Source organism: Hippopotamus amphibius, chromosome 2 (assembly GCF_030028045.1).
Source record: "Hippopotamus amphibius kiboko isolate mHipAmp2 chromosome 2, mHipAmp2.hap2, whole genome shotgun sequence".
Classification (NCBI taxonomy): domain Eukaryota; kingdom Metazoa; phylum Chordata; class Mammalia; order Artiodactyla; family Hippopotamidae; genus Hippopotamus; species Hippopotamus amphibius.
This window is the reverse complement of record NC_080187.1, coordinates 223,733,331-223,748,831: the sequence shown is the minus strand read 5'-3', so window position 1 is coordinate 223,748,831 and position 15,501 is coordinate 223,733,331. Positions and strand designations below refer to the sequence as shown.

Here is a 15,501-nt window from a genome sequence, read left to right as displayed (position 1 = left end):
AGAAAGAAAGAAAGAAAAAGAAAAAGAAAGAAAGAAAGAAAGAAAGAAAGAGAAAGAAAAGGAAAGAAAGAAAGAAAAAGAAAAAGAAAGAAGGAAAGAAAGAAAGAAAGAAAATCTTCTCTGCAGAGAGAGAAATAAACCATTCCCCCTCCCCTTTTCTGGGAGCAATTCCAGAGATACTTAATGTTCCTAAATCCTTTATTTAACCCTTTGATACATATGCAAATCTTTGTAAAGGCAAAGCAAGCCTCTAGCCAGCTTTTCAACCAGAAGTGATTTTCTTAAGGACCTAGGAGCCATCTCTTCAAAATCTAAACATCAAGGAGGATAGTGTCCTTATCTACCATGTACCTGGGGAGTTAAGCCTTGATGCATTTCTCTGAGCTGTCCCTACCTGCTTGTCATAGACTCAAGGAAGTTTTATTAATTCTTTGGATAAAGGCAACTAGCTAACACAAATGACTATCTAAATTACTAGGTGAATTTGGAATGAATTATGAAGGAATATAGAGCAAATGTCCTCTTATATAAAGACAAGTTACTGTTAATCTTAAGAAAATGATGTAAAGGACTGTGACTGCTTGGATGAATAGGGTAGAATTTCTGTCTTTGTATTATCTTAGTGGATTGCTCACAATGCACATTGTAATATGGCTTAATGCCTATTCAATAACAAGACTATTTCCTTTCTTTCTACATTTTGTAAAGAGGATTTTCTGGGCTGGTAAGATATTGTTAATTTTCCCAACACTGAGTTTCTTTCTGAACTGATGATGTCTCCTTCCCTTTGCCACGTTAACCATCTCTCACCCTTCTCAAAGTGAACACCTATAACATCTAGATTGTATGCTGAGTCTCTCATAGAAGAAAAATATCAGCATATGACCTGCTAACGAACAACAGAAAAACACATACATGTCTCAGATGTGAAAAATTTTATTTACCATTCCTATAGGGAAAGAGAGAGAACTTTCGCTGCAAGTTCCGAGAAGGCTTCTCTGGTTCATAGATACCATGTGTGATGAACATCTTATGTAACTGTGGATTGATTCCATCAGGAACCATTCGTGGACTTCTTTGGTAAAAATGAAGGACCTGCCTATTACCTGAAATAGCTTTATAAATACTTCTTTTGTTGCACTGACTTTGATTGTAAGTCTGCAAAAACAAATAAATATCAAATCGCATTATTTCTATAATAATCACCTAGCCACGACAAGCAGTTATTATATTAGTCTGAGTTTATTCTAAACAGTAAATTCTGATCCACTTAAATACTTGAAGAATAGAATATCTGTTGTCTTAAATTTGAAGCCTGTTTAATCAACTCAATGAAAATCATTTCAAAATTTATTATTATAAAAGCTTAACTTATAACTGTTGTACAAAGGAAATTACTTTTTATTTAATATTTTGCTGTTTTTGAATAAGGCTGATATTTATATACAAGTGTAAATTGCTTTTTGAAAAAATACTATTCTCTCTTATTTCAGCTTGTTACTTCAACTCTCTACATGTCAATTTTCTTTACTGTATAGAATCAGAAAAGCACTAGTACTGCCCTTACAGGGTTGTTGACAGGATTTAAATAAAATAATCATCTGAAACATTTGGAACACTGTCTCAGCACAGAGCAGGTACTCATCAAATGTGGGCCATTGTGACTATTTAACAGATAAGAAAACTAACACCTGAATAAAGAGGTTAAGTGAGTTGCCTAATACAATTAGTTAGAATCCAACTCCACTCAGTGATAACATACAGGCTTTTAAAAGCTGCCAGACGTTTCATTTATGGGAATCATTTTATAGATAAACTGGATGTTAGGTAAGAATATGCTAGAATCACATGAAAAGTATTGAGGGGGAAAAAAATTCACTTTTCAGGATGATTTTCAAAGAGTTTATAAAACATTTTAAATCAATTTTTTTAAACTATCACTATGAAAAAAATCTTAAAGTAAAACTATTTACTTAAACATAGAAACAGTTCCACTCAGCTACAAAAGTTAGTTAAGACTTTAGTGTACATACACAAAATAATATTATGTATTGATACATCATATTTAGGAAAACCTGTCACCCAACATTACAGCAGAGTATGAATACCATTCAAGACCCTTATTACTTAGAATAGACATTAGCAAACTTTTCCATAAAGGGTCAGAAAGTAAATATTTTAGCTTTGCAGGCTACACATTATCCCTGGTGCATATTCTTGTCTGTCTGTTGGTTGGTTGGTTAGTTGGTAGGTTGACTGATTTAGGAAACTCTTTAAAATGTAAAAACCATTCTCATTTCACTGTCGTTAAAAAACAAAAGACAACCAAACACAAAAAGCAGGTCTTAGAAACACAGAGAAATAGTAAGACAAAGTAATATGTATTGATTTTTGTATCTAAGTATCTCTAAATTAATACTGAAGTACAAAAATGTGTTTCTTTATATGGATAAAAATTATATTAAAACTGAATTCAGTCAAAAATTCTCCCCGGGCTTCCTAGGTGGCGCAGTGGTTAAGAATCCGCCTGCCAATGCAGAGGTCACGGGTTCGATCCCAGCTCCAGGAAGATCCCACATGCCGCGGAGCAACTAAGCCCGTGTGCCACAAAAAAAAAAAAATTCTCCCAATTACAGGAAAAGAACAGGCAGAAACTAATGCAAAAGAAAACAAAAATCAATCACAATTACCTACAGATTGTTTAGACTTTGAATGTTAAAAGGCTGATACCTGTCTTTAGGCTCTGATCCTCAAATTTCAATTGTCAAATTACTTTTCCACACATCTACTTACACGTTCTTCTCGTCCTTCGGCAAGGACAACAACAATCCTGCCTTGACGCTTGCGGCCAGTTCTACCCATTCGCTGCACAAGACGAATTGGGCTCTTCTGGGCGTCAAAACATATTATAAGATCAACTTCTCCTATATCCAAACCTTCTTCACCAACACAAGTAGAAACCAATGTATTATAACCACCAGTACGAAATTGTTTCACCACCTAAAATTAAAATGATTTAAAAATAACTAGATGTAAGTATAAGAAAATTGTAGATCAAAGTATACTTTTCTAATTTGCCCCTGTAATCAGATTAAAAATCAGCACCCAAAATACTATCAAATAGGAAAAGAAGTGGCAAAAAGGTAATATCAGCCTAAAGACACTGTGGTAAAATGCAAAGGGCAGTCCCAATTCCTTTGCTTTAATAATAGTTAAGATTCCAAAAGATTCCAAAATTGGCTAACAATTTACACATGAATGAGAAACCACAGATAATATTTTTAGTCCAGAGCAATTACTGCTATTTATCATATCCTAGACCTAAATTTATTGTTAGTCAATTTAACAATAATAGTAAGCTTAATAATTAAACTATTGCTAAAGTAAGCATGTTTTATTACTTCCAGAATTTATATTTTAAATAGAAACAGAATCACAGACATAGAGAACAGACTTGGGGCTGCCAAGGGGGAGGAGGTTGGGGAAGGGATTGTGTGGGAGGCTGGGGTTAGCAAATGCAAGCATTTATATATAGAATGGATAAACAGCAAGGTCCTACTGTATAGAACAGAGAACTATATTAAATATCCTATGATAAACCATAATGCAAAAGAATATTAAAAAATGCATATATACGTATAACAGAATCACCTTGCTGTACAGCAGTAATTAACACAACAGTATAAATCAACTATACTTCAATAGAAAATTTTTAATTAAAAAAACAGAATTCATATTTTACCTTTTATACTTCATTCCACTGAAGGGTAGCAGAATATACCACCCCAAAATATGACTGTAGGAGTTTAGAACATGCTGCCCCAACCTATGCTGCTTTGGTATATTGATTGTTTTGAGCTACAGGCACTCAAAAACAGCAAATGCAGGGAGAGGCTTTCTCTGAACTTCCTTTATCTGTCTAGAAGCAGATCCTCCAGAAGGAACTCGACTGTCATAAACCCCTTCCCCAGGAGTTTCATCAACCAGGGAAAATTAACTTAAGAGACTGAAAGTCCACACCGCATCCAGACAAACTTTATCACAAGCTATCATACCTCCCATCTTTTCTTTTAAGGCCCCATTCATCTTCCCTAAAAATCATTTACTCTCCCCTGCGCAGGCCTCTCCTCTTTCCCCATAAGATATGTAAATCTGAATTATAAGCCATTTCAAGGAGTTACTCATTTTTCCCTCAGTAACTCCTATGCATACATGAGGTATACATGTTAATAAGCTTCTGTTTGTTTTTCTCTTGTTAATCTGTCTTTTATTACAGAGGTCTCAGTTAAGAACTCGGAAGGGTAGAGGAAAAATTATTTTTTCTCCCCTTCACGAGGATTTCTCTCCGATAAAGTTAATGAAACTACATTAGCGTGACAATGAGTTAATGAAAAAGTCAACAAACATTCTGAAGTTTCCTTAAGCCTTATAAACTTAGTTCTCAACTGCTCTGAGCCTCAGTTTCTTCATACGCGCGCGCACACACACACACATCAATGCTGCAGGTTTATGGATGGTAGAATAGTAGTAGTGGTGGTCATTAAATAAGATCATGGTCAATAGATAGATAGAGAATAGAAACAAAAATTAAATGATGGTATTCCAGAGAAATCAGTCATGCTTTTGACTAATACCTTTATAAATGCCTATTAAAATATAAGAATGCCTGAACAACATGGTTAGTATGAAGGATAGTTATCAGACCTCATATATAAAAAGTGAATTTCAGGAGAACATATTCGGGGAACACAAAAAGGAAATATGAACTCTATCAAAGTACAGAAATAGCTATGGACCTATGACCAAAGACCACAAAGTCCTTTCAAGCTCAAACATTCTACTATTCTATAATAATAATCATCAGCATTTAAACCTATTATCTTAATCCTTAAGATAGTTCTACGGTTTAAAACAATCACCTTAAAAGTACAATAATAAATATAAGTTCATCGTGTTAAATCCTCTTGTAAACCTTTCCAGTAATACTAGTCAAAGAGTTTTCCTTCAAGATGGAAAAACTCAGAGTACAGGGAGAACCAGTGGTCACGATTAAAAGTTAAGAATAATTCATTTCCCTTTGGAATCTGTAATGACATTAAGCCAAGGAAAGACTGACCTAATATTTTCTGTATGTAACTTAATAAATCAGATGTCCTTGTTGTTGCCTAGATCAATCAATAAATAAATAGCCCACAGAGCTATAGTTGTAAAAAAAATTAATTCTTTAATATAAATAATTAGTAGATTAACAAAGGATGTCAAAGAACTTCCTTTTTAGTAGCAGGCATAAACGAAATTGTTATTTATTTGCCTAGGATTGATATTAATTTCCCTGGAGTTTGAACAATAAATATGAACCAGAAGTTGTTTAATTAATCAAAGAAAGGAGTAAATGATTAAGTAACTTCCACCAGGATTTATAATCTACAAATCCCAGCATTTTTTTGCTGTTTACACTACACTCTAGTTTATAACCCACTCCCTTGCTTCCCTCTCCTCCATATTCCTGACTAAACTGCAACACTGATTATATCCCACTTTCCACCTAGTCTGAGCCTATATTTACGGAGTTGAATGTGGCTGAAGGAAAACACCAACCATGCTGACTGGTTACACTTTAAACTCATAATATCTCACCTTGAGTGAGCCCTTAGTGCTATCTGAACATCATATTATATTACTTTAATCCTTTCACTCTCCACATTCTCCTGGATAACTGCTTCCTCCTCCCTCCTCTCTCATCAAAATTCTCACATTTCCTCCCCACCCTCACTCTCAGTTGGTGACATGACAAAAACTGAGGAATCAAAAAAACCTTCCACAAGGTATCACTGCCACATTTACCTACCCATCTCCACCTGTGCCTGTATAGTTTACCTTCCCCTCCTATGGTTTTGGACAAGCTATCCCTGTTCTTAACTAAGGTCAATCCCCAAAGTTTCCCATTCTTTTCCCTTATCTACTCAAAGATCATTCCAGCAATACTCTTCTCTCTGTTCTATCATCAATTTTTCTTTCTCAGCTGGTCATTCTATCAGCATACCAGCATACTATTATATATCTCAACATAAAACAAACAAAAAACTACTTCCATCTCTGTTCTTCTTTATAGTAATAATCCTTGAAAGACTTGTATACTTGTTATCTCCAGCTCTTCTCAATGGTGGCTTGGCCCATCATTCCACTGAAAATGCTCTTTTCAAGGTCATTTGCCTTCTCTCTTATTCCAATAGTCCATTCCCAGTTATCATCTTATATGATCTACCAGGAGCATTTATACATTTAATCACCTCTTCCTCCTCATTTGGCCCCAAGATACCACACTCTCCTGGTCTTTCTCCTATTTCACTAGCCACTTGTTCTGATTACCCAGGACTCAGTCTTTGGACATCTTCTCTATCTTCACTCCATTACTTGGTTATTTCATCCAGTTTCATCTATATGATGATGATTCCCAAATACATATTTCCATGAACCAATGAAGTCAAGACATATATTCAATTGTTTATTTAACATCTCTACTTGATGTTTAAAACAGTGTTACTCAAAGAGCAGTCCATGAAGTATTTATTACTGGTTCACAAACTGTTTATAACCGGCTGACAAGACTACAAAAATTAAGAGTAAGGGTTTAGAAACTTGACAGAGTTATTCCACATCTGCTGACTGTAATAATAAAAAAAAAATTTAGACATGAACTTTGTTTTTCATTAATTTTACTTTTCTAGTAATTCTTTTTTATTGTAATGTTCGAAGGTATCTGTCTGTGATGTATTGAACAGAAATGAACTGGTCCTCCATCAGTTTTGAAAGTTTGAAAACCACTAATCTCATAGGCATGGCAAAGTTAATTTGTCCAAAACCAAACTAATATTCTCTACAAAACTTGCTATTCCTGCAGTCTTATCCATCTTAGTTAAAAACCACTCTTTTCAGTTGCTCAGGCCAAAAACCTTACAGTCTCTCTTCATACTCCTTTATCTCACATCCCACTCTAATTCGTCAATAAGTACTGTAAACTTGACTTTCAAAATATATCCAGAATCCAGTCTTTTCTCACAACCTTCCCTGCTACCACCCTAGTCCAAGCCACCATCATCTTTAGCTTGAATTATTGTGATAAATCTCCCAACTGATCTTCCTACTTTCACCCTTAGTCCCTATAGTTTACTCTTAAGACAGCAGCCAGTGTGATTCTTTTAAAATATCAGTCAGGCCACCACCCTCCTCTGCTCCAAATTCTCCAAGGGCTTCTGCTCATCTTACTCAGACTAAAAGCCAAAGTCATGAAAATGGAAGTGACCTATAAGGTCCTAAAGAATCCAGCCCCCCACTTCCTCTGTGACTTCTTCCCTTGTTTCTAGATAAATGAATAATTCAACTACAACTATTTGCTTGAAAGCTTATTTCAGAATAAAACTGATGTTATGAAAGCAATGACGTATAGGAATAACAAAAAGGGTTGTTACCCTGGCCTACATAAAAATGTTATTGATAAAAGTGAGTAAAAGACAAAGTCAATAAAATCTACAAGGTTTCTTATGGTACCTGACAAACTCAGGAAATGACTCTGGGTAATAATGAAATTGCTCAGAGACCAGGTTGGGGACTATGGGTATTTCAAAATGCTTGACCTCTCAGGTAGAAATTCACCTCGTTTTTCATCCATATATAAATGTTAACATTAGTAGTAATCACCCAGTAGATGTCTGAACCCTTCAGAGTACCTATTAGACTTGAGATAGGGAAAAGTGTCACATTCAGACTCAGGAGAACCTCCTAGACTCTCTCTACCAGATCCAGTTTGCTTAAACAGACTCTTTTGAGTACAGTGGGGACGGGTATAAGAAGTATTTAAGTAACAGGAGTCCTCATCTATTAATGTTTCAGAATCAAGAAAGGATCTTTCAAAATGAATTCGACATTAAGGACATACCTAATTGTCAGAGACTACTCAAGTATAGACCTATAGCTAATCTGCGAAAACCTGTATACAGTTTATAAAAATCAACAGTCTAAAATTTCCCAAAAAACATATCATAGCACTCAGAAAATTCATGAACAATATTCAGAGCATAAAGCTACCTTAAACACCACCATAGTTTCCTCTGATCATATTTTTAAGTTAAGATTTTTAGATAACAGAAAAAAGTGATAAGCTTATTATTTGTTTGGAATAAATAACTAAAGTGACAAGGTAAATAGGAAACATTTATTGAAAGCTCTACAGTACAATTTCATGTAATGCTTACAATAGCTCTATGGAATATGTTTACAGAAAAGGAAAACTGAGGCACAGGAAGTAAAGAAACTTATAAGTGGAAGAGCCAGGATTCCAACCTACATAGTATGATTCCAGAACCTTTCTGCTTAACGATTATACTCTTTAAAAAAAGTCTCAAAATCACAAAAAACACTTTTTTTTGATCTTTCCAAATATGCCTAGTTTAATTTATGTATTTACTATAAAATTATCTTTAAGATGTAGCCAACTGAGTACTGATTTAAAACAAAAACTCATAAGTGCAAAGCTAATCAATTTTATTTTTATATTGATCATCTCCAAAAATAATTACCTCCAGTTGCTCCTTCTGGGTAAAACCTTTCATGCTTTTCCCTGAGGCATGGCCAACAAAAGTCATTACTCTAATAACTGGCTGATGCTGTAAAAGCATTTCTGCAATTTCTTGAACACTATCTCGAAATGAAGAGAAGATCATCACTCTGGTCTCATCGCATTTCTTGTCAGACGTCTTTTGAGCTATGTAACAAAGAATACTTTAATTACAACTTTTAAAGAAGCATTTAGATAAGAACTAATTCAAAAGACAAACCTGAGACTATATACTAGTGAGTGACAATTCTTTCAAAACAATAATTTAAGGCATCTTAAACCTTTGCTGGTTTTCCTCCTACCTTTTCTAGTAATCTGAATAAACCCGGCTCCTTATCTCTCACTGGCTGTCATAAAATAAAAACCTAAACAAACCAAATAAAAATTACCTTTTGGCCAGTCCTTCAATTCATGCATGATGCCTATTATTCCCCTTTACCTTCTAAATCAGAAGCACAAGACGGCAGAGTTCCCACGGATTTTGTAAATCTTCCCTTTCCTTTCTGCTCACTAAAGGCACTGTCTTAACCCGGGCCATGGTATTCTGTCCCTGAATTACTGATACTTTCAAATTCTCCAAAGAAACTGCAGAATATACCCTACACTCAATCACAAAGCTGCTCCCAATGTCTCTGTGCTTGGGAGGAGTAGAATGCATAAATAAGAACATGATTTTTTTTAATTCAATTTTTTTGGGGGGTATAGTTGTTTTACAATGTTGTGTTAGTTTCTACTGTACAGCGAAGTGGAGTTCTCTGTGCTATACAGCAGGTAAGAACATCATTTTAAGGCTGGACCACTTAGTCTCTGGGCAATGTGTGACCATGGTAGTCATTTAATCTCTTCAAGCTTTAGTTTCTTAATATCTAAAATGGATTGGGGTGATGATTAAGTGAAATAGTAAATATAAAGTATGTAGACTTGCGTATAGCAATTGGTTAATAATTGCAAGTTGTGTGGGGTTTTTTTGTTGTTTTCTTTTGCTTTTTAACCTTGCATGGGACTTTGACAATCCTTCTTTCTTAAATATGATTCAGGGACTTCCCTGGTGGCGCAGTGGTTAAGAATCCGCCTGCCAATGCAGGGGACACAGGTTTGATCCCTGGTCCGGGAAGATCCCACATGCTGCGGAGCAACTAAGCCTGTGCACAGCTACTGAGCCTGTGCTCTAGAGCCTGCGAGCCACAATTACTGAACCCACGTGCTACAACTACTGAAGCCCGTGTGCCCTACAGCTCGCGTGCCACAACTTCTGAGCCCACAAGCCACAACTACTGAAGCCTGCACACTCTAGGGCCTGCCTGCCACAACTACTGAAGCCCATAGGCCTAGAACTTGTGCTCCACAACAAGAGAAGCCACCACACAGCAATGAAGAGTAGCCCCACTCACCATGCACATCAACAAAGACCCAAAGCAGCCCTCCCCAAAATAAATTAAAAATAAACAAATAAATAATGAATTTTTTTAAAAAGCCATGATTCATATGATGTTAATCATCATGTGTGTGCCAGGGACTACACTAAGCATTTTATACATTAACTCATTTAGTCTTCATAACAACCCTAGGAATTAAATGACAATACACATAATGTATAATACATAAGGAAAAAGAAGCACCCACTGTTGAAAGGAAAATTATTCCCAATAAACCTCCTGTGAATCAGCATAGCATCAAGCCTCTACATCTGACCAACTCCAGATCAACAGCTATGTTTAGTGCAAAGCCTGTCTCCTTCCGTGGGCTGCAGCCTGCCTTTCTAACGTTATTTCACTAAAGCTCCTCTACCAAAGTCATCAATAACTCTATATTGACAAACTCAATGGATTCTTTTTAATTCATCTGATCACCTCTCAGCAGTATTTAACACAATCCACTCCTTCCTACTGAAATAGTCTCTTCGCTTATCATCTCTAATACTTCACTTGTGTGGTTTCTTTCTTAATATCTTTTGTGGCATTTTCCCCTCTGAACTCGAAATGTTGGTATTCTGCAGGACTAATTCCGGGCCCTCTCTTGTCCCTAAACTGTATTCCTGGTGATATGATTACATCCATTCTCAAAACTTTAAATATTACCTTTATGCTGATAACTCCAAAATTTCTCTCTATATATGTAAATACATAAAAATATCCCAGACCATTCTTCTGAGACCCAGATTCACTTATCCAATGCCTACAAATCTCAACTTAGGTATCTCAAAAGCATCCTAACATGTTTGTTCTTTCTTCTCTATGTTGTTAATTTTCTCTTTGTTCATATAATCATCTGCAAACACACACATATTCATACAAACACACACCCCTACTACCCACACGATTTCTTTTTTTTTCTTATACCCTATGTTCAATCCATCAATAAATACTGTCGGTTCCAACCTCAAAATACATCTAGAATCTATAACCACCTTGCTGCTTGGTATTACTGTCTTGGCCAAAGTCTACCAGAGTGATCTTTTTTAAAATATAAGTCAGATCACATCACTCTGCTGCTCCAAATGCCTCTGTAATATTTTCACAAAGCACCAGCATTCACAGAATAAAATCCAAAGACCTGACACGGCCCACAAACTCTACATGACATGGCCCCTGGCTGCCTCTCCAACCTCTGCCTACACCACTCATCCTCATTATACCACTCGAGCCAGGTTGGTTTATGTACTGATCCTTAATCTCACCAACCACCCTACTGCCTCAGGGCCTCTGAATCTGCTATTCTCTCTGCCAGGTATGAAGCTCCTATAGAAATCACAAGGCTTGCTCCCTTACTTCCATCAGGTCACAACTCAAACATCACCCTACAGAGAGGTTTGCTCTAAAACCCTATATAAAACAGCCTCCTTTAAGACTCTCTAGTTCCTCACCTAGTTTACTTTTCCCTACCATTATATTATATACTGGTTTACTATCTGCTTCCCTTATGTTGCCCCAGGGAGACGCTTCTTTTTCACATAATACCCTATTCTTAACATTTCCACCATTCCCGTGGCCCCTATGCTCCCAAAATTTCTCAGAGCTTTTTTAATATTCATTACCCTGAATAATTAAAAGCTCATCTTCTCCATAAGAAATGTTAGCACAAACTAATGAGTCAGAGTTCTAGCTTTTCAATAACTTTGCCTTGCCTTGAGGCTATTAAATATGACCTACCATTCCATGACTGGAAGTGTTTAACTACAACTTCTTCCAATTTCTTTAATTTTGGATGACTATAGTAGAACTTTCTATCTTTATCTCCTGGAAAAAAACGAAACAAAACACAAAAAATTTTTCTGTATTTTTCCATATTCAACTACATTAATATATTTTAATTACCCTTTTCAAAATGGATTTGCTAAAACTTATTTTTTATTTAAACAGTAAGTAGCACCTGGGTAGCACACAAACCTTACTGTAAAATAAACTTTGAATTTTTATGAAAATTGTATTCTGAGAAAGAATCCAAATGGGAATCAGCAGCAAAGCAGAAGGGAAAAAGTCACACTTAGTTAAGCTATGAATCAGTATTTGGTAGTTCTGAGAATTTTCACCAGCAGTAACAACTACTACTAACTTCTATTATATATTTAAAGTTCATGAACTGCTTGAATATATATTTATCCTAAGTTGAAGAATAAAATCTTTTGCATCTAAAAGGTCTATTGCTACAGAAATATAAGTAGGTATAAATAAACACGTGTACCAATGGAGCATAATTTTAAAATTAACCTTGATATAGAAGAAACAATATAAAAGTTTAAAAGAAAACCCAGACCTTTTTGGATAGCAGAAATGTCACTTGCTGAAGTACTACGTGTATGTGCAAACATGCACTCTAGATGATTATAGAGTTTCATGAAGTCCTGGTTTCGGTTAAGTTCACTTTTTGCCCGAGTCATTCCTTGAGAAATTAAGAAAATATTTTCCCAATAAATTTAATAGCAAAGCTAATTAAATGTATTACTTATTTACAAGAAATTAAACTTTAGCAATGAATGCAAGTTTTTCAAATTTAAAAATGAAAACCAGCAACTTTTTCCAGTTTCACATTCACATATGTATTAATGAATGACTTCCTTTTTCCCAGCAATTTATCCAAAAACAAAGAAACATGGGCTGGCACCTTGATCTTGGACTTCCCAGCCTCCAGAACTGTGAGAAATATATGTCTATTGGTTAAGCAAAAAAACAAAAAAAAAAAAGAGAGAGAGACAAGAAGAAGAAGAAGAAAGAAAAAGGAAGGAAGGAAGGAAGGAAGGAAGGAAGGAAGGAAGGAAGGAAGGAATCTGTTACATAACTATTTCACTGCTTTTTAAAATAAAGCACCTTAAGTAATCCAAATGTTCAATATATATATATATCATTAAGCAAAATAATACGTCATCACTTCTTTAAATAATTTTATATAATTTACCTTTAGTTCCATCCATGATTCCACAAAGGAAGAAATATAATGATCTCATTCCCATTTGCTGCAGTAATTCATAACCATGATATAAACTAATACAAATAGCAAACTCTCCCTCGATTATGCCTTGTTGCATTCCCTAGAAAAAACAAGCATGTATCAAATTTACCCAGAGGAAGAAATGAAGATACATGTTCCAAGCAAAATTTACTGGTTCTACTGAATGCCCTAAGATGTTGCTATGGAAAGCTGTCAATGTATTTTCCATATAAAATCTGCCCCTTCATTTAATTCAACAGGACACTTATATTTTAAAGAGAATAAATGAAGGGGGGAATATTTATCATATGCTGTTTTTCTTTACAGGTAAATTATTAGCAGTGTATAGCTTCATTTGGTCTTTCAAAACAATTTAACAAGCACCTACTATTTGCCAAGCACTGAGCTAAACATTTGGGGTACAAGGGAAAGTAAAACAGATATGGGCCTATGCTCATAAATGTTTCTGAGATCAGGACAAATATTTAATCAAACTGTTTAATGCTAACATTCAACACCAAGTATACGAGCCATAGTAACATCTGACACTGAGCACCAGACACTGTTATAAGCACACGACTTATACAAACTTATTTCATCTTAACACCTAGGAGGTAGGTACTACTGTTACGTCCAATCTACAGATGTGGAAGCTCATACAGGTAGTACGTAGTAGAGCCAGTATTTGAACCCAGGAAATCTGGCCTAGTATCCTTTTGCTTTTAACCATTACTCTCAAGGAAAAGTGAAATACACATTTCTTTTATGGGAGCATACAGTGGGTATATCTATACAATAAGATAGCTTTAAAAAATGACCATTGAGAATATATTTTAATTATTTTCCTTTATTAGAGATGAAAACTATAATTCCTCACCTTACATTTTCAGTAGCATTTAACATCAGTTACACTCATTTTAAATGTTTCCAGGATAGTGATAAATGCCCTAAAATGTCATCCTAATTACCTACAGGGGTAAAACAATCTGTCTGTAAAATATAAACTCCCAACAGAAATCAAATACAACAGGTTTAGATTTATGATTTAAAATTTCAGCGAACCTTCAACTCCTAGCAGAAACTACATTTTATTAAAGTTTAGTATAATATACTGCAATTTCACAGAAAACTCCCTTTGTGGTTCCCCAGATACTATAGAATAAAGTCCATATTTCTAGCAAAATATTTAAAGCTAGTCCCAGGTGGTCACAACCTAGATTAACTACCATACCTGACTTCCTCAATCCTTTACTCAGTCAATTTGGTTTCCTCACTGTCTACTTCATACCTTCATTCAATCGCCTCTGTTCTTTCGCACATGCATTTCCTCTCAGTTCCAAGAATGACTTTTTGGACTTGTGAGCATCTCTTTTGACTTTGGATCTAACTTAATGGATATGTTCCCTATCCCCCTATTTCTTTTCTATGAAGATTAAAAATATGAAGCTTTCTTTGATGCTTACTCCAACCTCAGTATGGAGAATTAAGACTAAATGCTGTGGGTCTAAAAGTTAGTTAAAATCTACCTCTTACAATCCTTGGACTTTGCAAAACAGAATTGAACTAAAAGACCAATTCTTAATTAAAAGTTATAAGATAAATTTATCTTAATTCACATCATCAAACTGTATTCCTGATAGATTTTTTCATGCTTTTATAAACTATATAAATCATACCTGAATTCTTGATGAGCTAATACATACCAAAAAACAATCATTATTTACATTCCATCCTGGCTTTGAGTAAATACTTATTCTATCATCAAAATTTATTTTAAAATACCTACCGCAACACTTGGAGATGGGTTTTTCCTAAATTGATCTCTTGCAAGAATTATCTGGTATTTTGTTAGATTGGGAATATCCTTTCTCATCAAAACATTCCTCTGAATCAAAGAACTAGCAAATGCTTCCAAAATCTGCAAATTTCAAAGAAATTTAGTTTGTTTAAAAATCCTTTTCCAAATACAGTCATTTCTTCACATACTATAATAGTTTTATATATATATCAAATTATATATTAATTTGTCTTAAAATGAATTTTTAAGTAAACACAGAAGAGATGATAAAATTCTAAAGTACTTGATATTTTTTCCAGATAATATCGATATGAGAGTCAGCACAACCAATTACTAGATTCAATTATAATTTAAGAACATATGTGTTTAGTTGTTTATTTCTCAACTCTCCTCCCCTCCCCTCAACTTAAGCACAACAAAAGGAGGGCCGTGATTTTTTTCTCTGTTGCATTTTCAGTGTCTGACACATAGGTAAATATTTGTAGAGTGATGACTAAATCAAAATGCCTTGAGTACATTTAATTTCATTCACTGATTCATTCTTTCAAAAATATTCATTAAACATATACTATGTATCAAGCATTGTTCCTGATGCTGGGGAGACTGTGACTAAGACAAATGAATTTTCTGCTTTCATAAAGTTTACATCAATAGAGGGAAGAAA

General features: G+C 34.8%; 1 protein-coding gene across 4 annotated transcripts in view; it reads right to left on the bottom strand.

Annotated features, from left to right (window-relative positions):
• FANCM (FA complementation group M) overlaps window positions 1-15,501 on the bottom strand; it is a 57,476-nt gene that overhangs the window by 31,115 nt on the left and 10,860 nt on the right. For 2 of the 4 annotated variants that reach the window (XM_057725197.1, XM_057725199.1), the window contains exons 5-11: window positions 14,826-14,957; window positions 13,007-13,139; window positions 12,368-12,493; window positions 11,764-11,850; window positions 8,577-8,761; window positions 2,794-3,000; window positions 945-1,158 (exon numbers count right to left, since the gene is read on the bottom strand). In XM_057725197.1, the coding sequence (XP_057581180.1) occupies window positions 945-1,158; window positions 2,794-3,000; window positions 8,577-8,761; window positions 11,764-11,850; window positions 12,368-12,493; window positions 13,007-13,139; window positions 14,826-14,957 (1,084 nt within the window). The remainder of the gene's footprint in view (window positions 1-944; window positions 1,159-2,793; window positions 3,001-8,576; window positions 8,762-11,763; window positions 11,851-12,367; window positions 12,494-13,006; window positions 13,140-14,825; window positions 14,958-15,501) is intronic. The other 2 variants (XM_057725198.1, XM_057725200.1) reach the window with 2 other exon arrangements.